The sequence below is a fragment of the Orbicella faveolata genome, unplaced genomic scaffold (genome assembly GCF_042242905.1).
Source record: "Orbicella faveolata isolate gen_17 unplaced genomic scaffold, um_ofav_v1 contig_25, whole genome shotgun sequence".
NCBI lineage: Eukaryota > Metazoa > Cnidaria > Anthozoa > Scleractinia > Merulinidae > Orbicella > Orbicella faveolata.
The window spans coordinates 15,693,139-15,720,451 of NW_028301553.1; the positions used below are offsets into that span (position 1 = coordinate 15,693,139).

The 27,313-nt window shown below is 38.9% G+C and overlaps 1 protein-coding gene across 1 annotated transcript; it reads right to left on the reverse strand.

Annotated features, from left to right (window-relative positions):
- Positions 1-376: 376 nt before the first annotated feature.
- On the reverse strand, positions 377-27,277 carry LOC110052826 (nicastrin-like). Its single transcript, XM_089293542.1, has 20 exons — positions 27,174-27,277; positions 26,700-26,798; positions 24,685-24,808; positions 22,375-22,466; positions 21,984-22,022; positions 21,675-21,733; positions 19,968-20,051; positions 19,424-19,556; positions 18,685-18,776; positions 18,168-18,278; positions 17,572-17,622; positions 17,298-17,375; positions 12,642-12,788; positions 11,041-11,213; positions 9,991-10,084; positions 9,290-9,388; positions 9,009-9,105; positions 7,696-7,978; positions 3,619-3,670; positions 377-2,472 (listed from the first exon to the last, which is right to left on the reverse strand). The coding sequence occupies exons 1-20, from the start codon at positions 27,229-27,231 to the stop codon at positions 2,347-2,349; spliced, it is 2,091 nt and encodes a 696-aa protein (XP_089149668.1). The 5' UTR covers positions 27,232-27,277; the 3' UTR covers positions 377-2,346.
- Between the last annotated feature and the right edge of the window lie 36 nt (positions 27,278-27,313).

Below are 27,313 nucleotides of genomic sequence, written 5' to 3' on the forward strand. Positions count from 1 at the left end.
TATCCAAGAAAAATGCTGACTGTAGTATAGAAATACACAATCAAAATATATCGATCAAACGGAAACAGAGACCAACAACGCGCCGTACGGATCAAGTTTCATGACCTTTTACAATATAACACAGGGTTTGGTAAACACTATTTGTCAGTCGTTGATAAACTGCCCGTTTTGGAGAGGTTATTTTGGTGTTTTGGGGCGCACTTAAGTGGCCGTTGCCGTTGTGGAGAGGTGGCCGTTGTAGAGAGATTAAAATAAGAGTGCATGTATGGACCGTCCACCGGGACGTAAATGAGGGGCTGTTGTAGTGAGGTGGCCGTTGCAGGAAGGTGGCCGTTAGTGGAGGTTAAACTGTATCAGAAAAAAAACTTTCTTCCCGTTTATGAAAGAAAACGTTTAATGTTCCGTACAGAGTGACATGCCTTGAACAACATCTAGCAATGTAAAGCAATTATTTTAAAGTGTAAAACTTTGATATAATGAATATGTTTCGTTTTCTATATATATATAAACACAGAAAATGTTCAGCATTCTAACTGTTTAATATATTGAATATCGAATGGAATGAAAAAAAAAAAATGAAACCGGGAGATTTCGTTATATCAAAGTTCCACTCCTATTGTAAGCAAATTTCACACAATGGTTGACCTGCGGTTTTGGTCGCACTTACAAGTGGCTTTTAGCAGCTGAAGTGAAATATCTACAATAGTAGCTGGCATTTAAGTTTTAACGATAAAAAACTAATAAACGCAAAAATCGAAAATATACGTCGATACAAAATAACAAAGAAGCTAGTTATTTACAACCGATTAAGAAGTATAAACTTCTCTTTAAATAGCAATCTAGTGCGGTTTTTAATTGAGTCTCGTAAAACTAGGACTAGGACCTTACCAATTACTTACCAATTAGACATAATTAGACGAATTTCAAACCGTAGTAAAACCAAAACCAAAGTAATTGTCTATTACTTTCGACACTCAATTGAAAACCGCTCTATCACAAATAATCATTTAATTGAACAATTATTCATTGCAAGGGCAAAGACCTTGAAAGCTTTATTGTTTCGTAAAATTCTCCTTGCGCTTTCTATAATTTTGTGGTACTTTAATTTCTGAAAATTTGGCTACATCAAGACAATATACCCTAACTGATGACTCTAAATTCTAATCATCTTTCTGCTGGACATTGTATTGAAGTTGTAAGGAGAATTCAATTGGGTATCAGCATTAGGGCTGGTTGGCAGCTGACAGGACAGTCACGTATTGGAAGAAAGATTTTCCCGCCCTTTTCCCCACAGGGGGTCCCAAAGGAATTGACGAGGACGATGATGATAATGATAATTGTGATAGTTTCTATTCCAGTGAATCTCCACGTCTGGCTTAGAAGTCTTATCATTTGTTAACCATCGCATACTTTGTAAATAAGCAGTGACGGGTACGTTGGCTTAAAATATTTTTTACTAGCCCAAGCCTAAGGTTTCTTTGTTCTGGTAATATTTTTATGCTTTTCTGGAGCCCCACTTCAAGCATCACTTCTGGAATCCGAAGAACAAAGATGAGGGATGTTAGGTCTAAAAAACTAACCTTCTTAAATAGAAAAATAGATAATTACCTCCTATAAGCCACCGGATTCGAATAAAGTTTGATTTTTTTTTTCTCCAGTTCATTCCTAAGGTCTGATCTCTTTTGCTTTCTCCAAAATATCAGTTAACTTTGATTCTCACGTCACAACTAACTTCTACTATTTCTGGGAGAAAGCAAAAGAGAAATCGAAAGCGAGGAGCAGAACATTTTATTGTTAAAAAGAGGCAACTTTATGAATTTAACGGTAACAACAAGGAAAAAAGCTTGACCATCTTGAGAACTCTGACGTCAGCCTTTCATCTAACATCACGTTGCTTAGCAACCCCTTTTACAACTAACTGCGGGCTCAGGTCCAACTCAGACACAAGATTGTCTAATGATAAGGTAATTTTTCGTCCGGACTTATCAGGCAATAAATTCCATATTTTCACTTGCCAGCTGATGCAGCGCAATAGCTTTGTTAACGATTCTCTCCAACATTCCCAAGTGTTCTCGACACGTTTTCTTTCTCCATTTAGTTCTTGTAACGAAACCTTTCACATCTGCCTGCACCATGTGCGTCATAGCCTCGACCTCTGATACTTGTCAATACGAGATTAGCTTCAACCTCTCATTACTATTTCCCATACATTTCCTTATGTCTCCTTAGAAGAATCTAATTGATCAGCTCGATTCTTATAACATGCTTACTCAATTTTGGCAAAGTGTTTAACCGTGAGGAGGATTTTCAAACTGGTCATCGTCGAGCCAGGATGGAGTGGAAGGTTTAACCGTGAAGGTCAGAACTGAGAGGATCGGTGGGTGTGAAGATCAGGTCGGCCTTCTTGTTTATGAAGTACACAAGTACAAATGATACGAAGGTGATTATCAGTCCTGCACCTAGTGTTACACCCTGAAAACAGCAAGCAAAATGTAAGGTACGATGATAACTTTTAGAGCCTGGTCTACACGAGCGATTTTTATGAGACAAATACAATTGATCGTGTAGATGGTACAGCAACCATTTGTCAACCGTTCAAAGTTTAGTGCGCCAGTGATGACTTGGGACAGCAGAGATACGCAGAAACATGGCAGGGCTGCTTGGTCGCCCTCAAATAAAAAGATATGGCGCTTACGAACACATTTGCTATATTTTATGTGACGAGCCGTTCATACGAGCAATTTTTCGTATGTATCAACTTTTATACCAAGCCATAGAAAATACATCCAATCAGAATGCAGGAAAGCCGTTGTATATTCGAAAATGCTACACCCAACCTTCCCATCATGCTCCGCGTGTATGTCACATTGATTGTGTTGGCCACTGTATTTTCCATGGCATGGTATAAAATAGTTATTCAACGCTTTCTCGTGGTATACCATGGATTATACAATAATTTAATGAATGCGCGCACTCTGATTGATCGATCGGCTATGCTTTATTGTGCCAGTAAACTCATGGAAATTTCGCGTGTCCTCTGAATTATTACATAAAAGCAATAGACTACAAGTTTCTATGGTTTAGAGGCATGATAAACCACTTGGGATGCTGGAAGAACACTCCAAGAATTCGTAAATCACGAGCCGCAGGCGAGTGATTTACGAATTCTTCTCGTGTTCTTCCAACATTCCGCGTGGTTTATCAGGCTATAAACCATAAAAACTTGTGGTCTATTACTTAAACATCCAACTTGTCACTTGTATTTTCTGGTATACACAGTAAAAGCTTGTGTGTGTACCGGGTAAATACCAGTGACTCGTGGGATATTTCATGATATACCACTCGAAAGCATTGCATAACAAGTATTTGTGAAATAAAAGCTAACACGCTAGGTTTTCAGTGAATATATTTACCACATAAAAATTGCCCAGTTTTCCTCGTCGACACGAGCAAATAAGAATTCTCACATAAAATTTGACACATAAAAATTGCCTGTGTAGACCACTCAGGCTTACATGTAAAGGAGCGCTCGTCTCTGCTCGACTTTTTGAACAAATGAGACATTTCAGTGAACTAATAAGTTTTTTAAAAATACAAATACAAAAAAATTTAACCTACCTGCAGTTCAGGACTTGCAACAAGGAAGACTCGAACTGCAAGATCGCCCCATCTATATTTTAAATGGAACAAAACTAATATCAGAATGCTTGGAAAATTAGTCCAAAACTAACTTTTGTTAAGGTTGTTAGACCTTGATCAGAATATGAGCTAATATGTGTCCAACAGAGTTTCACACACAGATAAAACCGTACAACATAATAAACAATAAGACATGAAAGTGTTTCTAAGTACCTTTAATTTGTTCCATGCACAAACGTGTAAGTTACAACAACCTTCTAGAACATACTAATTATCACGACACGAAACTACTACTCAACAGTTTTCACTTCAATGGTCCAACAAACACTAGGGTTTCAGACTCGGACTTGTATAACGTAATAAACAGTACCACATGAAAGTACTGCTCAATAGCGTTCATTTGAATGGTCACGCACTAGGGTTTCATACACAGACTTAAAAGTTAGAACCACGTTATACAGCATAATAAACAGTACCACATGAAAGTACTGCTCAATAGCGTTCATTTGAATGGTCACGCACTAGGGCTTCATACACAGACTTAAAAGTTAGAACCACGTTATACAGCATAATAAACAGTACCACATGAAAGTACTGCTCAATAGCGTTCATTTGAATGGTCACGCACTAGGGTTTCATACACAGACTTAAAAGTTAGAACCACGTTATACAGCATAATAAACAGTACCACATGAAAGTACTGCTCAATAGCGTTCATTTGAATGGTCACACACTAGGGTTTCATACACAGACTTAAAAGTTAGAACCACGTTATACAGCATAATAAACAGTACCACATGAAAGTACTGCTCAATAGCGTTCATTTGAATGGTCACGCACTAGGGTTTCATACACAGACTTAAAAGTTAGAACCACGTTATACAGCATAATAAACAGTACCACATGAAAGTACTGCTCAATAGCGTTCATTTGAATGGTCACGCACTAGGGTTTCATACACAGACTTAAAAGTTAGAACCACGTTATACAGCATAATAAACAGTACCACATGAAAGTACTGCTCAATAGCGTTCATTTGAATGGTCACGCACTAGGGTTTCATACACAGACTTAAAAGTTAGAACCACGTTATACAGCATAATAAACAGTACCACATGAAAGTACTACTCAATAGCGTTCATTTGAATGGTCACGCACTAGGGTTTCATACACAGACTTAAAAGTTAGAACCACGTTATACAGCATAATAAACAGTACCACATGAAAGTACTGCTCAATAGCGTTCATTTGAATGGTCACGCACTAGGGTTTCATACACAGACTTAAAAGTTAGAACCACGTTATACAGCATAATAAACAGTACCACATGAAAGTACTGCTCAATAGCGTTCATTTGAATGGTCACGCACTAGGGTTTCATACACAGACTTAAAAGTTAGAACCACGTTATACAGCATAATAAACAGTACCACATGAAAGTACTACTCAATAGCGTTCATTTGAATGGTCACGCACTAGGGTTTCATACACAGACTTAAAAGTTAGAACCACGTTATACAGCATAATAAACAGTACCACATGAAAGTACTACTCAATAGCGTTCATTTGAATGGTCACGCACTAGGGTTTCATACACAGACTTAAAAGTTAGAACCACGTTATACAGCATAATAAACAGTACCACATGAAAGTACTGCTCAATAGCGTTCATTTGAATGGTCACGCACTAGGGCTTCATACACAGACTTAAAAGTTAGAACCACGTTATACAGCATAATAAACAGTACCACATGAAAGTACTACTCAATAGCGTTCATTTGAATGGTCACGCACTAGGGTTTCATACACAGACTTAAAAGTTAGAACCACGTTATACAGCATAATAAACAGTACCACATGAAAGTACTACTCAATAGCGTTCATTTGAATGGTCACGCACTAGGGTTTCATACACAGACTTAAAAGTTAGAACCACGTTATACAGCATAATAAACAGTACCACATGAAAGTACTGCTCAATAGCGTTCATTTGAATGGTCACGCACTAGGGCTTCATACACAGACTTAAAAGTTAGAACCACGTTATACAGCATAATAAACAGTACCACATGAAAGTACTGCTCAATAGCGTTCATTTGAATGGTCACACACTAGGGTTTCATACAGACTTAAAAGTTAGAACCACGTTATACAGCATAATAAACAGTACCACATGAAAGTACTGCTCAATAGCGTTCATTTGAATGGTCACACACTAGGGTTTCATACACAGACTTAAAAGTTAGAACCACGTTATACAGCATAATAAACAGTACCACATGAAAGTACTGCTCAATAGCGTTCATTTGAATGGTCACGCACTAGGGTTTCATACACAGACTTAAAAGTTAGAACCACGTTATACAGCATAATAAACAGTACCACATGAAAGTACTACTCAATAGCGTTCATTTGAATGGTCACGCACTAGGGTTTCATACACAGACTTAAAAGTTAGAACCACGTTATACAGCATAATAAACAGTACCACATGAAAGTACTGCTCAATAGCGTTCATTTGAATGGTCACGCACTAGGGCTTCATACACAGACTTAAAAGTTAGAACCACGTTATACAGCATAATAAACAGTACCACATGAAAGTACTGCTCAATAGCGTTCATTTGAATGGTCACACACTAGGGTTTCATACAGACTTAAAAGTTAGAACCACGTTATACAGCATAATAAACAGTACCACATGAAAGTACTGCTCAATAGCGTTCATTTGAATGGTCACACACTAGGGTTTCATACAGACTTAAAAGTTAGAACCACGTTATACAGCATAATAAACAGTACCACATGAAAGTACTACTCAATAGCGTTCATTTGAATGGTCACGCACTAGGGTTTCATACACAGACTTAAAAGTTAGAACCACGTTATACAGCATAATAAACAGTACCACATGAAAGTACTGCTCAATAGCGTTCATTTGAATGGTCACGCACTAGGGCTTCATACACAGACTTAAAAGTTAGAACCACGTTATACAGCATAATAAACAGTACCACATGAAAGTACTGCTCAATAGCGTTCATTTGAATGGTCACACACTAGGGTTTCATACAGACTTAAAAGTTAGAACCACGTTATACAGCATAATAAACAGTACCACATGAAAGTACTACTCAATAGCGTTCATTTGAATGGTCACGCACTAGGGTTTCATACACAGACTTAAAAGTTAGAACCACGTTATACAGCATAATAAACAGTACCACATGAAAGTACTACTCAATAGCGTTCATTTGAATGGTCACGCACTAGGGTTTCATACACAGACTTAAAAGTTAGAACCACGTTATACAGCATAATAAACAGTACCACATGAAAGTACTACTCAATAGCGTTCATTTGAATGGTCACGCACTAGGGTTTCATACACAGACTTAAAAGTTAGAACCACGTTATACAGCATAATAAACAGTACCACATGAAAGTACTGCTCAATAGCTTTCATTTGAATGGTCACACACTAGGGCTTCATACTCAGACTTCAAAGGTATGTGCAAAAACTAACGGCTGAGATGGTCTATAAGTCCTTAAATGGCCTCGCACCCAATTATTTGTCCTCGAAATTCATTCAGCGAAGTGATGTGATTACTTTTTACAATTTGCGCGATTCTGATAATAAGCTTGCTATTCCCTTGCCACGTACTAACCATTACAAAAATAGCTTTGGCTATAGTGGTGCAGTCCTCTGGAACAGTTTACCCTCAGCTGCTAGGCAAGCAACATCTCTGACTAATTTCCGACGATTGTTAATCAATTCCGACACGGCATTCACGTAAAACAGGCTTTAATTTAGTTTACTTTTCTTTAATAGTTAGCCATATTTTTAGATTATAGAAGATTAATCTGTATACACAGTCTTTCGTAATAAGTTGTAGCTCTTATATTAAATTGTTAATGCCTGATGTATTTAGCGTGTTTTTAAATAAAGATGATGATGATACAGGGATGGCGGAACGTATTTTGAATGCCCCCCCCCCCAGCCCCCCCGGCTCTGCCGTCCCTGTCACCTTACTCAGCACAATAAGCAGTACTTACGTGCTTTCAGCCCATGTCGAATATTCAGTTGAATCGTACTGTTCCAAGAGAAATGCTGGAGACACAGCGGGTGACAGGAAAACAGAACCTTTCACACAAATGCCTTGCAGATCCTTTCCTAATATTGTAGCACTAGCAACACCCGCAGAACCGGAACAATCTTCGCTCTTGGGAAAGTGATAACCAGTGAAATACAATAGAACGCGATAAATGGTTTGTGTCAAAGCGTTGCTTGTACCGTTGACGCTTACGTAACGTGAAAACGGTTTTAAACTGTTGGACGCTGGAATAGAAAAATTCATTGTTAAACTACACGTTTATCAAAACTTTCCATCTTTATTTTTTTTGTGAACGTGTGTTTTCGATAGCGCCACTACCATATTAACTCAATTACGTACCAAAGCTCTTTGTATTTTTAGTGTTTTGGTTGTGGCGCATTTTCGGGAGGGGAGGGGGGGAGGGAGGGTGCCCGTGACGTCGCTTATTTGAGGGCTACGCTCTATGAAAAATCAAAACCTTTATAAACAATAAGTATGGGTTATTGACCAAGTGTGAGGTCAAGATGGCTGGATATTGACCAAGTTCTTTTTTTGCGTGTTTATGGACCTCGACTCCGTCTCGGTCCATAAACTCGCAAAAAAAGAACGAGGCCAATATCCAGCCATCTTGACCGAACAAGCTTGGTCAATAAAGGATTTATTATATGGCTTTCGGGGAAATTTTTCTTGTGGGACACGGCGGGTAGTCCCGAGCGGGCAAGATAGCTCCATCTTGCCCGCTTGGGTAGCCAATAACAGCGCAGGATTTGATTCATCTTGCCCGCTCACGGAGCTAGCCATATAATAACAAGCGAATACTAACAACCAAATAAAGCCACTTGGAACTGAAAAGCATTGTTGTCCAGGAGAATAAATTTCAGGTATATACTGAGTTGTCCCATACTTGATTTTAAATTGGACTCCTTCAACAGTTCAGTCTGATAATGCCTCGGAGCACATGCGGCGCTTATTCGAGGGAGACGCTCTTTAATACTCTTTGCTCTCTTAGGCGGCGCTCAATCACACCCAGGCGGTGCTTAATCGCTGACACAGGCGGCCCTTAATCGAGTAAACATGACAATACGTGTTTGTGAAAATTTGCAGTGAAACCATTACGGCGACGGCATATTTTCCCACCAGAAAGTAACTCTTTGACACGAGAGCGCACTCTTTTACTAGGGGAAGTGGTATACCTGTCTAACATTTATCATACGGAACCGATCTGATTGTGCTGATTAGACATATGTGGGCTTTCTGGTTATCATCAGTACTTACTTGTGTTAAATTTACCCCATGTCTTATTGCTATCAGAAACTTCATGATATAGAGGGCAATTGGAGCGGTTGAACAGGCAATAAACAAGGTGACCAACCTATTGGAAAAGAAAAAAAACAAATAAATAAATACACAGTCTTCTTCATAGCCGTTACCTAAATTGTCACGCAACGCTTCTCCCCATGTGAGCCTAAATAAGGGTTGCGAAGTTCTAAGAGTGCTGCTTGTTATAATGGCTTGTCACGCAATGAATGGTTGTTTCTCAGTTGCGTGACACTCACCAGTGCGTCATCTGCCTTGATATCATCCTTAGGAGGGTCTCCATCATTGGCGAGCGTGTATAGAGCTGTAGCTACTGTTGAGGAGATTTTGGTGAGTTTCTGTAAGAGACAAATAACTTTGATCAATAGGCAGGTTAATTCTACTACCAACCTATCGACAGAAGAGGTAGAGATTCTGTGAGATGAAGTGTCTTGAAGTGTGGTTATTCCTCCTACAGTAGATGGGGTGCTCATTTACCAGAAGTCAATTCCCCTCGCCAGGTTATTTTCTGTCTATAAGCCTTTAATACTAATTTCAGACACCTATTATACTTCTGGGTAGAAAGACGTTCTGTGAGAGCTATGTGTCTTGCAAAAGAACACAACACAGGGATCCTAGCAGGGGGCCTTTGTTCCAAACTCTCAATCCAGGGTCCAACACTGTAATCATCTAGCAATCACATCTCCTACACCTAACAAATTCAGTGGTAAACAACACACTTTTGACTACGGATGTCCCTACATCACATGACATATCTCGGACTGAGACAAGCTGATGGCACAACTTTCATAGAGCTCTTATTATTTCTGTTAGACAGTAAGAATGAGATTTCAACTCTTCTGCCAAATGAAATTAGATCTGGCTGAGGGCAAATTGTTATGGTTTCTAGTTCTGTGTTTAAGCAACAAATAAATGTGTTTTACGAGAACAGAAGGAATACCTTTGTAAATTCTGTGATAAGGTAAACTGTGTCTTTCTCCTTAGAGTAATTTCCTCCCACTTGGTAAAGATCATCAAAACGACTATTGTAAAATCTGAACGGAAAAAATCAATATGTTAACTTCTCTAGTGCCTTCGTTTAATATGACAAAATTAATCTGAATGCCAGTTGCCTTGGAATTGTCTCATAAATAGAGGAGGCTTATGAATATATCAGGCCACCAGACTATTAAAATGTTACTCTTTATACAATCAGTAATAAAAAGTACTTTCTACAGTACCAGTTTCAGACGTGTTGTAGCTTTTTCTCACCGATAATAGGGAGCTTTAGCAATGATGACGGTGACTTGTAAAAAATGGATTTAAATTTTACCTTTGAATGTCGCAAGTATGTAGATCTGTCCAGTGCCTATCAATCTAAAACCTTGCTCAGTCCAAATATACAGTGACGGTGTTCAATTCCAAAGGAAGATATGAAAAATTAGCCATTGCAGTGAACTCACGTTCTCCAAAATACATAGACCTTGGTCATTTCACGTTGTTGTCTTGCAGAGGATGGGTAAGAAATGTACCTAAATTTAAAACGCTTGCGCAGAGCCATTGTTCACCTCATTAAACCTTTTGTTTGATGACGTTCTCGTTGTCGTCGCCGTTGCCATTGTGGTTTGCTAAGGCTCCCAAATGACGGAGGTAGCGACAGAAATGGCCTCTTGCCATGATGTTACAAATTGTTTTGGAACCAGTGAAAATTGTTTTTGATATGTGCAGTAACTGAGGCACTACAAATAGTTTCACCTGCTGTGTTTTACATATTATTGTGTCTGGATATAGGGGACCTGGATCTGGCCAGACAGAGTTAGAATGGAATCCCGAGTTTTTTGAACCTCCAAAGGAAATGAAAATTGGTTTGTTGACAAATCAGGTAGTTTGAGAAATCGGGGGTAAAATTACAGTGTTCAACTGAGGGGAGGAAAATGGCTTTTGGTTCAAGTTATTAGAAGGTTAGAAAAAAACAAGGGTTCAAGAAATCAGACGATGTTATGTTTCTTACTTGTTGTTATACTTATTTTCATGGTCTGTTAAAACAATTCCAGGGATTTTGTCGTTTGACTTCAAGAATCTCTGGAAAGAAGCAGGGGGCAATGGCAGTCGCAGCTCAGGTTTCTTGATACCCACGTTGTATTTATTTCCTGCTTCTTTAAGAATAGCTAGCATTTCTTTAACCTGAAAAACATAAAATAAATAAATATGTCAGTCACTCCAGATATTAGAGAAAGCTATTGTCCTGCAAGCTCACGGACACAAGCTACTGTCAGAAAATCATTAATTAATTAAAGTGTTAGATTCCATTGAAGAAGGACGAGTTTGCCTATGAATTCTAAAGGTCTCTGAAGAGTCTCTCGGCCGAGACGAAACGCCGCGTCAGACTGAAAAAAAAAGTCTGCATGCGAGCCAAGTGGCCCATCAGGCCGGAGCTTATCCCGGTTTCTGTAGCATGAAGCGACCAGGAGTATTTCTACTCCCCCCTGGATGGGATGCTAGTCCATCTCAGGGTTACCCCCAGCATTAAGATCGCCGGTACCCATTTATACACCTGGGTGGAGAGAGGCACTGTGAGAGTAAAGTGTCTTGCCCAAGAACACAACACAATGTCCCCGGCCAGGGCTCGAACCCGGACCGCTCGATCCGGAGACGAGCGCACTAACCATGAGGCCACCGTGCCTCCCTCTCCCATGTTAGACTAGCCACGAACATTTCACAAGTATTTGACATGTCTACATGGAAGACTTCCATTGATCATACTTGCCGCAAGAGTGGAAATACAAAAATAATGATCTGCTGCCTCTGAGCAGTTAAGTATATATATCTTATTAGATGTTTTGGTGTGTAGTATCGCTGTATATTTTTACAAGTTGTGCCGTATTTTGACGAGCCCGTAGGGCAAGTCAAAATACAAACAACGAGTAAAAATATATAGAGGATATTACACGGTGGCGAGAAGATATGAATTTTATGTTCGAGTGGCAAGAACTATATCTCACAAGTGACATATTGCTTTTGCCACGAGAACATAAAATTCATATCTTCGAGCTAACGCGTAATGTTCTTTTTATTATATAGACATGCTGATGCGCCATTTTTGACGATTTTCCGAAGATTTCCGAAGATTTTCAAAAATTGTTCCGAAGGCCAGACGAACGTTTCCGAGCATTTTCCGAACATTTCAGAACATTTTCCGAAGATTGCCGAAGACGACCGAAGATCCGAGGATGTTTCAATCATACACCAACAAATTCAAGTGTAGTTAAAGATACAAAACAGAAATGTTATCACACATGATATCTTCACATGTGAGGATAACATCGTTTTTATCAATTTGTTACCACTCGGTATACCACTGACTTTTGTATAATAAATAGCGATACTACACACCAAAACATCTAATAAGAGATTTATTATCCAACAGCTGTAGTCAATAAATTTATCAGTGAAAGAGCAAGGGTGTGACAGTTTTGTGTGGGCGTGCCAACCTGTATGGCAAACAGGTTTCTACTGTACAAATAACTACAATATCGCTGTATATTTGTACTGTTATTTGGACGGTATTCGCTGCAGTTAGAAAATAATATTTCTTTACTGTTTATAAGGTACCTTAGTATCAGTGAGTGGAGTGTTCTTCCTGGAGACTGGATCAGAATGTGCCCACAATTGAGGCGCATCCTCTACAAGGCCCACTTGATTAAGTTCCAGGAAATATTTGATATTGCTCGTATTCAAATGAACCTCTTTCCCGTCAACCTTTAAAAACAAAACAAACCACTTGGCATATTTTTAAGTTTGGTATCACATACGACACAAACATTCATACATAACCAGAATTAACCTTGTGTTTGTAGTAGCATCTTACACTGTTTGCATGGATACTTGTGTTTGTGCTTATCGCTAGTTGAAGGCAAAATGCGACTTTTTTTCAATGAATCCACACCAGTCAAATTGGTGTACATCAGCAACCTCTCGATAACACAGTCACCTTATAACTACATTCTGAAATCCCACCCTGTTTAATCCTTTACAATTTTACCCTGTTTATATGGCCATTCAAACCAGCTACATTTCATCTTTCCATTGTTAATATGCACACTGATTCAAGTTTCAATTTTTTAAACGATGACGTATTGTGTGACGTCATCGCTTTATGCTGGCATCCATGCATTCTTTTGGATAGTGATTTCGCATAGTTTGTCGCGCTTATGTCCGTGCGCTTATGTCGCGCACTTTTAATCCCCCTGTGGAAGCGAAATGCACTCTGGGAGTTCCTTTGCTGCTTTCCTTTGCTGTTTGTAGGTTCAGCGGAGTGCTCTTAGGGACCGTTCATTTTTTATAAGGTAGGGGGGGCTGGTGGGATTTGGGGGGGGGCCATGTGAAAAAAAATGGCTTTCGAGGGGGGGCCATCCCAAAAAAATAAGGGAAAAAGGGGGGGTCATGTGAAATATTTTAGTAAAACTTTAAAATGGCATAATGTTTGAATATAAAAAAAATTGCTATAGAATAAACATAGAAGGCAGGATACAAATTTATTACAAACTCTCCTTCTGCTTTAAAAAAACGTTTGGCGACAAAAAGCATTTGTAGCTACTGAAAAGAAGTATTTAACACTTATTTTCGAATGCAACTTTCACTGGCACTCATCTTCATCTTCGCTGTCGTCGAGTTCTTCGTTGCCTCTTGTGCTGCTATGGGAATCTCTTTCACCAATGCTGCAAGAAGCAGCAATGCTTTCCGTCAGAGTGTACTCTTCAGGGTACATGAAGGTGTAAACATAATCTCTGACTTCCTGCTCAAGGTTTGTGGTGATTCTGCTTCTTGCAGCATTGGTGAAATAATTCCCTTCCAAGAGCTGTGCGATGTATGGCCCATCTCTTCTAAATAACGACGTGGCAACATCCACAACTTTAATACACTCTTCCGGGACGACCGTTCTAGGAGGGTACACAAGGCATTTTGGAAAATCATTTCCTAGCAGGTTTCCAACACAGATTCCATAAACTCGTTGGACGTTGTTTTCAGTCCGCTTCCTCTTTCTTTCATTTGACTTTCTGCGGTTTTCTTTTTTCGTTCCCCTTTTGTTGATGTGCTGTTTGAGTATGCCCTTGAATATGCTGTTATAATTGCTCTTCTTATTTTCTAGTGCTTCCATGTCCTGCGTGACCTTCGTCAACTTAGCTTCTATACATTTGATCTGTTTTACATTAAAACTGTGGGCAAATTCTTCGCCCTGCTTCAAAGCAAGCCAATTGGACTGAAAGAGTGTGGAATCGTGTTCCTTTACATCTCTCAATATGACATTCAACTTTTCCACCATTGCTCTGTGCTCTTTGATGGAGACGTTCAGTTTTCGTCCATCACTGGGCTTCAACTGGTACCCTGGCATGGAAAACTCACTCGCCCTCTCTGAACAGCCATCCGCACTTAGAAAGATTGCTTCTTTTGCTTGTAAGATGTCAAACTGCCTGGATCGTTCAGCTGTAAACCTTTTCTTAAACGACTCGTCGCTTTTGCCATTATTGCGCATTTTGGAATGAGCCTCTTTCATGATGCTCATGTAGTAATGCACTCTTTTCCCGATTGGAAAAGCCCTTCATGGGTATGTTACGGTTTAAATTTAGTTTTGGCTAAAATTTTCAAACCAATTGAATTTTCATTTCTCTTTGTTCTGAATTATGACAATGAACTTGAGACATTGAAAATTAAGAATGTTAAACCATAGATAAATTTAAACCATAACAAGTATGCTAAAATTTATAAAAAGTAATCCACTATTTGCAAGATTTGAGAACACTCATAGCTTTTTGTTCTACCTGCACAGGGCAACATTTATACATGCCTGTCACTAGAGTAGAGGGAAAAACCTTCCAAATAAAGACATCTGTAAATTAAATGTAGCAATGTGTTTCACACAACACATCAACAGATTTCCTGTTTTCTCACAACACTTTGTACTTGGTTCAGTATCATAATGCAGGAGCAAGGAAAGACTCTGTTCCAGGCCACTGTTACTTCCGTAAGATTGAGAAGTTTATGAATGAGCACTATGAGGAGGGGGAGAACTACAGGGAGTTTCTAAAGTTGTCCTGTCAAGAAAAGGAAGGAGAAATTTGTTCTCTTTGTTGTGAATGGACTGGACCACCCATAGAAAGATACCCTAAACCAGTTCCTGACCATTCCTGCCTATCGGAATACCACTACCTCTCCTACCAGAAGACCCGAAAAGAAGGACGTGATCCAGATGACTGGCAGCTAAGGGTCCAAGCGAAGAAAGGGCATGGAAGTGGCAGGCTGGTTTTATCTGACCCAGAGAGCGTTGCTCTGTTTGCAGATAAGTTTATTGTCAAATCAAAGTTTGTGGTGGATTATCTTCAGCATCTTGAAGTGCTGGAATTAAAAAGGAAAAAGAGAGCAGGAGAAAAGGCAAAGTTAAGTAGGGACGCAAAAGATAAATCACAGGAGGATTATCCTTGGACTGAGTTGTGCGAAGATCTAACCAAGCTTAAAAAGTTCCGTGTTCCAGAACTAAACAAGTACTTGAACCACCACGGGCTGAAGCAGCATTTGAAACGCAGCAAGAGTGAGAAAGTAAAGGCAATTGTAAGACATTCATGCTTACAGCAGAAGAGTCCTCTCAGAGCTGGCCAACCAACACTGAGAAATGCCAGGACATTGACACAAAATGACAACAAGGCAAGTGCTGACAGCAGTGAAACGGATGGAAGTGACAATGATGAGTATGACAGTGATGCCATTGACTCTGGGGGAGAAGATGACTCAAGTGACATCATTCTTGCATTCATCAATTCAGATGAGGAAGATGCCAATGAGAGGCCAAATGCCACACGCTCAGGGCGAGCCATAACTAGGAGATCCGAAATTGACTTCTCTTTCTTTTGATTTGTTTTTTAAACAACAGCTCTCTGTAGTATAGGGATTCTAATTTTGTCTTCATAGTGAGCACAATAACGTGAAGTAGGGGGATAATAGAGAAATATTAAAAAAGTTGAAATCTAAATATTGTTTGTTCAATTTTTTTTGGGGGGGGGTCATCCCAAAAAATTACCGCTATAAGGGGGGGCCATATGAAAAAATTGGTAAGCTGAGGGGGGGTCATGCGCTTTTTAAATGGTGCTTCCCAAATCCCACCAGCCCCCCCTCCCTCATAAAAAATGAACGGTCCCTTAATTGGAGCTTTTAAAAGAAGATTTAGGGGTGGATTTTGGTTTAAACAGTATCAGATAAATTTGCGTTCACGGGCAAACTCATAAATAGAACATCCTTCATACATACGAGTTTAGATAGACAAGTAAGTCACACAGGCGATAGGTGAAGGCTTTGCGGCTTTCCTTTGCTGTTCGTTGGATCAGCAGACTGCTTTTAATCGATATGACAAGTATACAGTTAAAACAACAAATTAATTTCCGGTGAGGTAATTAATGATGCCAAATATTTTTGAAGATAATAAGGTGTCGATTTCAGAGGGAGTAACATTCCCTTGCGGGTTTCCTTTGCGGTTTTGCTTTGCTGTTTGTAGGATCAGCGGAGTGCTTTTAAATTCAGCTTTTAAACAAAGATTTGGGGGTGGATTTTGGTTTATACAGTGTCGGATAAATTTGCGCTCACAGGCAAACTCATAATAACATATCTTCGATACATACAATTTTAGATAGACAAGCGGGTCGCACACGCGATATGACAAGTCAAAAGAAAATGATTTTCTCTTGGACAAGTATATGGTTAAAACAACAAATTAATTTTCAGTGAGGTAATTAGCTTTGCCAAATATCTTTAAAGATAATAAGGTGTTGATTTCACAGAGAGGAACTTTTCAGCGGAGTGCTTTTTATTTGGCTTGGTACATTTCGCTGACCCCTAGCACATGGACTAACAAGATGGACCTGGTACATGAACTACTTGAATGAACCACCAATGGACTACCCTAAATGTAAACCCCTAAACTTTCTAACCCAGAAGTTTAAGAATCAGTTTGTCTGCTCATGTTCCAATCTTCTAAGAACAATTTTTAAACGTCATCGCTTCTGCATGCATTGCGTGCCGTTTATTTAAAACTGTATCTGCATTTCGGATGTTTATTAAACAACAGTTGTTTAGAAGCGCAATTGTGATGTATCTGTTAAGACATCACTAAATTTAGACCCGCCATCAGGTTTGTCCCTACCCCGTTAATATAGCCAGATTTTCATGGCCCTTTGGTGACCATATCAATAGGAGTCCACTGTAATTTGATTTATTTTTTACCTTCCATGGATCACTGGGAAATGTGCCACTGTCCATGTCGTAAACCATTCGTGATGAACCAATGTAATCCCAGCTTTCCTGAGCATAGTAATATCAAAAATAAAAATCAAGGTACAGTACTGCAGACAAGCCTCCATTAATGGTCACCTCTCTACAACGGCACCTTTTTGTTGCCCCAGCAGATGGTCCATACATTCAATCTTATTTTAACTTCTCTACAACAGCCACCTCTCCATATCAGTAACGCCAGGTTTTTCAGTTAACATGTGCTCACCCCTTGAAAAAATGTAAACATGATGGGATCCTTGGGTGCTGATATTGAACCCTGAAAGAAAAGAACAAAGCTTTTGTTAAGCATAAGCAACTCGCACTGTATGCCTTTAACTCTAGCTCCTGAAGCATGAAGCATCTAGAAGTAACGGTATTTCTTCCTAGACAAAGATGCTAGTCTACTGCAGCTAACCAAAGGTTTCAATAAGGTTTTCGGCAGGTTGGCAATTAGTTGTCACAAGCATTCAAATCTTTTTGAACTGAACCTCTTAAGAAAAAAAAAACCAAATGAAGAAGTTTGGAACAGTGGGGCAATATTATTCTCACAGCCACTCCATTTACTATTTCTTTAATGAAGCCCTTGAGTAACCCTGGCCATTAGAATTTTTCCAGGCAGCATCAAAAACCTGCCAGCAGCCATTTAAATATATATTTTGGGGCTATCAAGAAAGCATTTGAAAAGCATCCACTTCAACACACTCTGACTGCCTTGTCAATTTTTGCCATTGACATTTTCCTGGAAGGTTCACAATTTTGGATTTAGAAAATGAAACATTTGCAGTTTCCTACTAGCAGATCTGCAAATCTGAAGTAACCTACATTTCTTTTCGCAGCACCAAGTGCTTTGGCTGCTGCTAGTGCTACTATTATCCCTGTGCCATCATTCTCTACTCCTGGAGCTAAATCATGAAAAAATGAACTGGAATCCAGCTGCAAACAGAGGAGGAGAAAAACCAAAATTAGCAGCTAACAGTCCTGAGGATATAACCAGCAAAAAATATTGTACCAGTGGTAGTTAAAAGGCTTGTCAGAAGCCATTTGGACAAAATCTTGTGGACAGAATGACACCACGAAAACGCAGCCTGGCTGCTGAGTACTGTTCAAAATGTCAAATTTTGGGCTTCTTTGGAGACGAATTTCATAAAGAAAACCTTCACTTTAGAGGCTGAAACTTTGGTGAGTGGCCAAACTTAGTGTGAGGTTTTGATTAGCGTTCCGGCATAAAACATTTTTTGGAGTGACCGTCACAATCAAAGATATGTATGAAGTTTAATTGGAATTTCCAGAGGGGTGGGGGTGTTAATTATTTAGGACTTTGTATTGTTTGTTGTATTACCTTAGTAGCTAGCATCACAACCTCTTTGTTCTTCTTAATTGGATACAATGTTCCCCACACATTCATGTCTCCAAGTGGCTGACAGAACTCATCTGCAGTTCAAAATAACATTATCATTTGATCAAACCTCTTACTGCAAAGAGTAGTGGCTTGATGGTTATCACACTGGATCTCAGATCATAAGATCAAGTTTGACCACTGGCTGGACTCACTGCGTTGTGTTCCAGGGCAAGCGACTTTACTCTGACAATAACTTACAGGTGTAGTCTCTCCTCCCAGGTACAAGGTACCGACAACCTGATAGGGAAGGCAACCTGGCAAAGCGCAGGGGGTAACTTAACAGTGGACTAGCACACCACCTAGAGAGGTTAAGATATACACCAACCATATGGCCTCTATGTATCCTTTAATGGGTCACTCACAAAATGGGAGAATTTGTAAACACACAGTCTTGAAGCACATGTAGTTATTATTGTATCAGTATATAAAACTTGTAATGAACAAGAGCTAGTGTTTCGAATCATCGAATAGTACCACAGGATCTCTTCAAAGGAGCTATATCATGGTTTGTGTATCGTAGAAAGTTAAGACTAAATTTTTCAAATTCATCATTTGCAATCTGTGTTAATTTTCTCCATCCTTAAACATCCTTGCTCCTTTGTGGTCTATTTCAGTAATTTTGTATGTGGCCAAAATAAATGAAAATAGCATGACTGAGCTCCTTTAAAGCAAAACTTACTGCCAATAGGGTTGGGCATATTTGTCTTTCTGATACAGGTCGGAGTGTCTTTAGCAGCATACATAAAGTCCTTCAGCTGTGCAGCGCACAGTGGATAGTCAGAATTTCCTTGTTTGTTGTATTTACTGTAACACTAAAATCAAAGGTGGTGCATGTTAATAAAAAAACAAGATCGAAGGGGGGGGGGGGAGGGGGGGACTGATATGTGATCCTGGAATGATAGAGTACAGTTAGTGGCTGAGGGGGGTGGGTTGTGTGAATGTTATTCTTTTTAAGAACCCCCTAAAAAGTGGGGGGAAAATAAACTGGTTTGAAACATTTAACCTAGATTGAAACAAATTAACCTTGGTTGCAATCATTCTGACATAAAATACATTTTAGACTACAACACATCACATCAACATCAGTGACACACTTGGCTATTGCCTTGTGTGCCACTTTTTTGTTCCTACCACATTTTGAGGTCATCTGTGATCTGTTCCTGAACAGACTCAAGGCAACATGGAATCTATTTCTAACTAGAGTTTTTGAATCTATGACTTACTTGGTTAAGAAGATATTCCACCTCATTCTCATCCTCTAAAGCAAAAATGGGAATATCATAATACTTGAATGACATCCCACTTCCCTGCAAAGAAGAAATCAAAACAGTTGGATATGTTCAGGGCTCAAAGTTAACAACCAACTGGTCGCATATGCGACTAGATTTTTGGCTGTGCACCTAAAAAATCATGTGTGGTCGCACCACCGTGTCTTAAAAGCCAAAGTACAGTGCGACTTCTCTAGTGCTTACTCACCTGACCATACTAATGTACTCAGATTGATAAATATAAATATAAATGTACATATAACACAACCAGGCACTAAATAATAAAGTCCCACCATTTTCCTTTCATCAGTGTGTGTTTTATTCATCATCTTCAAGCCTAATTTCCCAGTGGATTCTCGGAACTCGAACGTTCATTTCTTCCCCACGTTCTGTGTTGTAAATAACTACACTGACACATGCAAATGAAGGAATGGAATAAAGCACATGCTTCTTGCGCAATCGATGATCCAGCGGAAAGCGTTGAAACTGGGGATGAGAATTAAATCGTGTGCTCGTTCTTCGCGAACAACAGTTACAGAATGCTGCGTTTTGTAAAGAAAGCTTTGTTTTCGCTTGTCTGACATACAAAAAAGTCCAGCATTTTCGGAACAGGCCGGTCCACGAGTTCTGTGGCTTGAAAGCTAGCCAAATGAGCAAAGTTCGTGCTAGTTCTACCCAGATGTTGAATAAATCAAGAATGTTCGTGAACAGAATTTCAAAGGGAGGCAAACAACAAGCAATTGGATAGTGAGGATACTCAACGGAGTGACGTCAGTAGTTAATACCTAAGCATAACCCTTGTGTGAAATATCCTGATTCTTTTATTTGTTTTCATTGTGTTCAATACTGCTAGAATAACCCCATACTGCAACACGAAACCTGAGTCGCTCTTTTTGAAGCGTTAAGAATTCTTTTCGAGTAGGTGCTCCAAGTATTTGAAGCTGTGCGCCTAAAATTTTTAACTCTGCGTCTAAAATTTCGGCAGTGCGCCTAAAAATTTACACCTGGTCACACAAGTGCTCCCAAAGCCAAAAATAAACTTTGAGCCCTGATGTTATGATTCAATTTTCACTTCTGCTTAAATAAAACTTTTTTTATTTAACAAGTTCAATTTTTGTCAGAAGGGAAGGTCACTTTTTGTCAAAGGGGACCAATAAGACCAACAAATACTGGAAAATTCTCAATACAATTAACTGTAATAAGCAAATTTACAAAATCAATAAAAACATTATGGAAAAAATGTCAAAACTCTTTTGTCATGTACTGGTAATTTGTGAGTTTCTAACTTGCACTTCACCACTGCATCATGCTCTTGATTTATATAACACTTGTGCAATCTTCAAAATATTTAGAACCAAAGCCAAGTACAATATTGGCAGAAGTGAATGAAAGCAAACAAAAAGCACATCAGTGTAGAGGTTTCATTAAGGGCTGGGCACCAGGCAAATTGACAAGTTGTGAGGACAATTTTGCCAACCTGGTTTGACCATCTGGAGGAAAGTTTTTCTTCATTAGAGGTTTGTTTGATTTAGTCTTGCCTGCCTGTGAAAACCAGTTGCCCTTCTGCTGAAAACGTTAATGAAACCCCTGCAGCAGTGAGCACATGAATAAAGAATCACTAAAAAAAACTAATAAAAGGTATTAAGAATGTTCTTGACTTACACCGTCATTCCATTTTAGCTCTTTACAGTCTTTATATACTTCATTGTTACTGTAAACCCCTGAAATACAATAACAACATATAGTGAGACCATCAAATTCCATGAAAGAAGAAATCTACTTTTCAAGAAGACAGGTGGATGAGAATAAAGATTGAACAACGACTTTGAAGCTCTTCTTGCAGTCACTATTGCATTGTCCCTCAGTGACCAAACACATCAACTGGTCCACACTCAGACACATTTTTCATAATTCTTTTCCCTCTTATAACTTGCTAACAATCTTCATGCAGTTGATATTAATATAACTTACCAAAATTATCATTAGGGCATGCATAGTCAGGAGAATACACTGCAAGAATAACAGATTAAAGTACTACTATTAATAATCTTATATCCTACAAGTGACACCACTCTCAGGACAAGTGCGAAATAAGAAATACTAATCAATGTCAGAATTGGGCTTTTAAACAACTACATTTGTCATACAACTCCAGAGCAAGGCAAATGCACTTTGATGGCACAAATTTCAAATATTGTGCATGCATTCTTCCCCACCAGAAATTCTCTCGTTAGTTGCAAAATTTATAAAATATAAATGAAGTGGAGAGAGGCTCTGTGACAGTCAAGTGTCTGGTACTAGAACACAAGACAAGAACACTGACCAGGGCAGGCCAACACAAAGCCTATTTAGCATTAAATACCTTCAGGAGTGTATCGGTGTTTTCCTGACGGAACAGCTATGACCAGAGCTCCACTAATCTTTTTATTTTCTATCAGTGGATTGAGCATCTTACTACAAAAAGAAGAACATCAAGGCATGGTCAGTTAAAATGCACAAGAAAATGCATCAGAATAGTATAACTGTCCATGCACATGTGTACAGGATGTGCGAACACATTTAAATGATTTGTACTGTGTAATTACTCAAATGAAAGGTATAAACAGACCACCTGTACACATAACGACTACATACAGTCAAACCTCCACCAACAGCCACCTCTCTACAATGGCCACTTTTTCTGTCCCGGTGGACAGTCGATACATTCACTCTTATTTTAGCCTCTCTACATATGGCCACCTCTCCACAATGGCAATAGCCACTACAGTGCATCCCAACTGCCATAATAACCTCATGACAACAGCCACTTAATCAACGTCTGACAAACGATGTATATCAAAACCAATATTTTGTATGGTGAAAGGTCACAAAACTTGATCATTCTGTACCATGCATCATTGGTCTGCTATTTCTGTTTAGTTTCAGTTTCATTGATATACTCTGATTGTGTTTCATATTTATATGCTACAATAAGCATTTTTTTTAAAAACTAGAAATGTTGCAACCCCGAAAACAAACAAGAGTTATATTACACCCCTACCTTCCTATAATAGCCACCTCTTTACAACGGCCACTTTCCTCTGTCCCCACAGTGGCGGTTGTAGAGAGGGTCAATTGTATAAACTTACCAATTAGCACTGAAATTAAACCTGCTAATAACCAATCAATTTTGAGAACTTTGCGATAGAACTAATTGACACCAGGGTTGTAACTTTGTTTTGCACATAAAACACTAGCAGTGTTCTCCTTTTCAGGTGGTAACCAGTAAAATTTACTGCCTGTAGCACCACTCATTACCGCCTAAAACCCCTTGGAATTCTTGAAAATTCAACAGGTAAAAGAAAAAAATATAGTTGTTTCACTGGCGTAATTGGTATTTTATCCTTGTAAAAGAATAAATAAACAGATTAAAAGATAAACTGCGCAGGCTATGGTTTGTAAGTATTATCTGTGGCTTTTGAACTTCGAGGCAAGATCCACGAATTTTTGGCGAGCTTTCTGCCACAATTCCATGGTGGCAGATGTCATTTCTTCCCACGTGCATCGGATTTGTTTACGTTGAGTTTCACAATGAAGCAACAACGAATGTTGTTCTCATTTCTCTCCATCAACAATGGCAAGAAGTCACAAATGGAAACAGTTACAGGTAAAATAATTTTAGATGTTACCAGTATTTGATTTGCAAGCAATGTGGGGAAATCAGTTCCATGAACTTCCCACCTAACTACCAGCTTTAGAAAACTGGTGTTGCTAAATTGACCAACATTCACCTGTGGTGACCGAAAACTTCATCTTCGTCACGTAATGCTGCACATTCAGGTCAAAAGTCTTTAAAAGCTATTTCCAGATGATGTTTTGAGAGAATCCTTGACAATAAAACCCTTCCAGAACGTGGATTTTGTTTTGTTTGAGAGACAACCGCTGATTCTGTAGTGACACTTCATGTGAGCACAGCAAGGTTACCCCGGAAGTGGCTTTTGCCTACTTTTCTGTGATTTTAGGGCAAGAGAATTAAGAAAAGGAATAAAACACTTAAAAATGAAAATGCTGTTTGATTTCATTTGACATCTAAAGCCAAAGGTGTAAAATTAGTAAACTGTAATGCATATCAGATAAGGTCTTTTCAAAGAAAATGTTTTTATTAGTTCCTTTCCTTTTCTGAAATGTTCCTTCTGGTGAACAATTCAATAAGGGGACAGGATAGAAAGCAGAGCAAGTTGTTGGTGATTCATGTATTGAGAGGTTGACCAAGCATCTGAAAAAAAAAGGCTAAGAAAAAACCAGATTTGCTTTCTATGTTAGCCCTTAAGAGCTGCTGCTGAAACAAGTTGACAGGAACAACAAGAAACCCACAAGGAACGTTCTGACAACCATTAATCTTTTGTATATTGTATTTAATACTCGCACAAACTACCTAGCAATGAGGGTAAAACTTGTATCTGTAAAGGTTTAATTTAAGGTCGGCGCTGAAGTTGACAAGAATGGGGCAAATTTCAATTCCATGTTATGTACAGAGCAGACCTAAGAAACAAGGCTGTGATTCAACCGATTGCTTTACCGGTTTAAAATGCTCTTTTACCTGTTGTACTGAAAACAAGGGAGAACCCTGACTAGCCTGCCAGAATAAGACGTGGACACAAGCCTGGAAAAATCCTAATTAACTAATACTTACAGATCAAACTGGTCCGATCTGAAAAGAGCAATGTATGGGTGATGTTTCCCTTCCTGAATTATCCATTCAACATCACTTATATTTTCAATGAAGTGAAGTACTCCAACATGGCCATTCATACTAGCTGTGGAAATAAAAACAAACACAATCATAAGGACAGGCTTACTTGTGAGAATTAACAGAAATCTCTCTTCACAACTCAATTCTTCCCCTGCTTGAGAGACGAGAATGCAAGGGCCATGGGAGGGGAGAGGGAGGGGCAGGTGCAGAAGGGGTCTACAGAAGGTGAGGGATGCGAATGTAGGTAGTGGGATAAATTTCAAAAGTGACAGAAACCAGACGAAATTTCAAAGAAAATTACAAATTAATATTTAAGAAAGCATGCATCGCGTCTTTATCAAGTTTTATGCACCTATCAATGGTTTGCCCCAGGATGGGGGGGTGGGCAACCCACAGGAATTTGACATTGTGAGGCTCTACCTGGGTAGGGATTTTGACGTCCACAGTGATCCCCTGGGTGGGAAATTTGACTCTGTCGACATCTTGAAAAGTGAAGAGGGCCTGGGAGTGAGCAGCCATCTTGGAAAAAGCCCAGAAGTCATTTTGACGAGCTTCCCGCATTTTTGCTGTGCTTTTCACAATGGCAGAATGGAAGGTAAGTATTATCTTGATGCTTTTAAAGTAAAAATTGTTGTTTTTAACACCCATCCGTTATCTATCTTGAAGTTTTGTAACACAGTGTTTCTTTCTGTTGGATTTTAAAAGAAAAATTCACACAGAACCTTATTTTAATACATTGCATCCTACTTAGCATGATTTCACTAGCATGATTTTACTGAGTTTGTTGACATTACTGTACAGGATCTGTGATCCCCAGGGGTGGGAATTTGACTCTCCATGGAGACCCAGGGGTAGCGAAATTGACATTTGAAGACCTAAAAATTTCAAATTCCCCTGGGGTTGACCGCCACCCCCCCCCCCCCCCCCCATCCTTGGGCAAATCATTGATAGGTCCATTAGTATTAATCTACTGGCGTTCTATCATGAATACCATTCTCTGATTGGCTATGCCACTCACTATCTATTCTGTGACAGATAGTGAGTAGCGTAGCAGTGTGCGCTTGTTAACAAAATGACGACTGTTTCTTGGCATTTTCGAAGTGTCTGTGAAGAGGATTTAGATAAAGTTTTGAACGACTGGTAGATTTATACTAAAACAATTACTAAATTATTCACTCTTGATTTCTATGCATCTGTCAACTATCATGCAATAGAAATATCGAGCTCATAATCTAATTGTTTTTAAGTATAAATGTATTAGCGTTCTATCATGAATGCCATTCTCTGATTGGCTATGCTACTCACTATCTATTCTGTGATAGATAGTGAGTAGCATAGTAGTGTGCAGTCATTAACAGAATGACGGCCGCTTCTTTGTGTTTTCCAGGTGTATGTGAAGAGTCTTTAGATAAAGTTTTGAACAACTGGTAGATTTATACTAAAACAATTTATTAGGGTTAGGGTTAGGATTAGGATTATTTGCTCTCAATTTCTATGCATGATAGTTAACTCAGGCTGTGCCCTCATCAACTATCACGCAATAGAAATCTCAAGCTCATAGTCTAATTGTTTAATAGAAACAGGGGGTGGAAGTTTGGGAGACCCAGAAATGCTGTGATCATCAAACTGTCAATTCTCTTTGCTTGCACCATCGTTATTTCAACAGTTCATGCTAGTTTTGAGTTTCTATCGAGTTAAAGAAACACTATTTTAAACCAATCAGCGGGCATATTTTCTTTGGGCTATTTTCTAAAATATAATAGAATAGAAAAAGTATAGAGTGAGAAGTCCAGACACCCCTTGCCCCCGATAACGGTGTGAGCCTTCGATCTACTCATGTTTAGAAACTAAGCTCAAACAAACTTCTTTGACAGACCTATTTATTGTTCAATAACATGACGTTTCGATTGATTCGCTCAATAGGCTAAGATATAGTCGGACTCAAAGTCACTTACAAGTACATCCAATCTGATGTGTTGCATTGGTCAGTATCACACACGGACGTATCTCTCTTAAGTCCTCATAAATTTTCTGGGCGACCTTATCTCCAGTTGCTGCAAAACACAATGCAAAAATTAACTTAACATCTACATTTATTGAGTCATGTCAGCAGAAACTATATGCAGTTATAACGCTAACTTCAACCTTGTGCATATAAAACAGATCAAAACAAAAAAGAGACTTCAAATTATGGAAAGCACCATACTTTTATCATTAAGTGTAAAGCATTATAGCAGCTATACCAAAAAATTCGAAAAGCCTAAGCTAAAACACAAATTTTGCTCCGTTTCATTAGTGAAAAAGTATGCCCAATTTACCCAGCTATTTGACAATCCTGCTGCAATTAATAATTATATAGTAATCATATGAGATAAATAACGTGAGTTTCATACGATATATGAATATTTATGCGTTAAAACATATCTTACCAGCATACAAAAGTGCAAGAAATAAGGAGAATATCTGAACTGCCGGTTTGGTCGCCATCTTTGATGTGCATATTCCCAGAAGGCCTTTGGATCATACATTTCTCTGAGATCATTTCCGGTTTCTTTGCTGTTTCCGGTAA

Excerpts from the sequence above, each read along its gene's own strand:
- LOC110052826 (XM_089293542.1), bottom strand. The coding sequence starts at position 27,231 with ATGGCGACCAAACCGGCAGTTCAGATATTCTCCTTATTTCTTGCACTT. Across the intron at positions 22,467-24,684 it reads AGATCGGACCAGTTTGATCT|TAAGATGCTCAATCCACTGA; the intron begins GTAAGTATTAGT and ends TTCTTTTTGTAG. Across the intron at positions 12,789-17,297 it reads TTCCCAGTGATCCATGGAAG|GTTGACGGGAAAGAGGTTCA; the intron begins GTAAAAAATAAA and ends TTGTTTTTAAAG.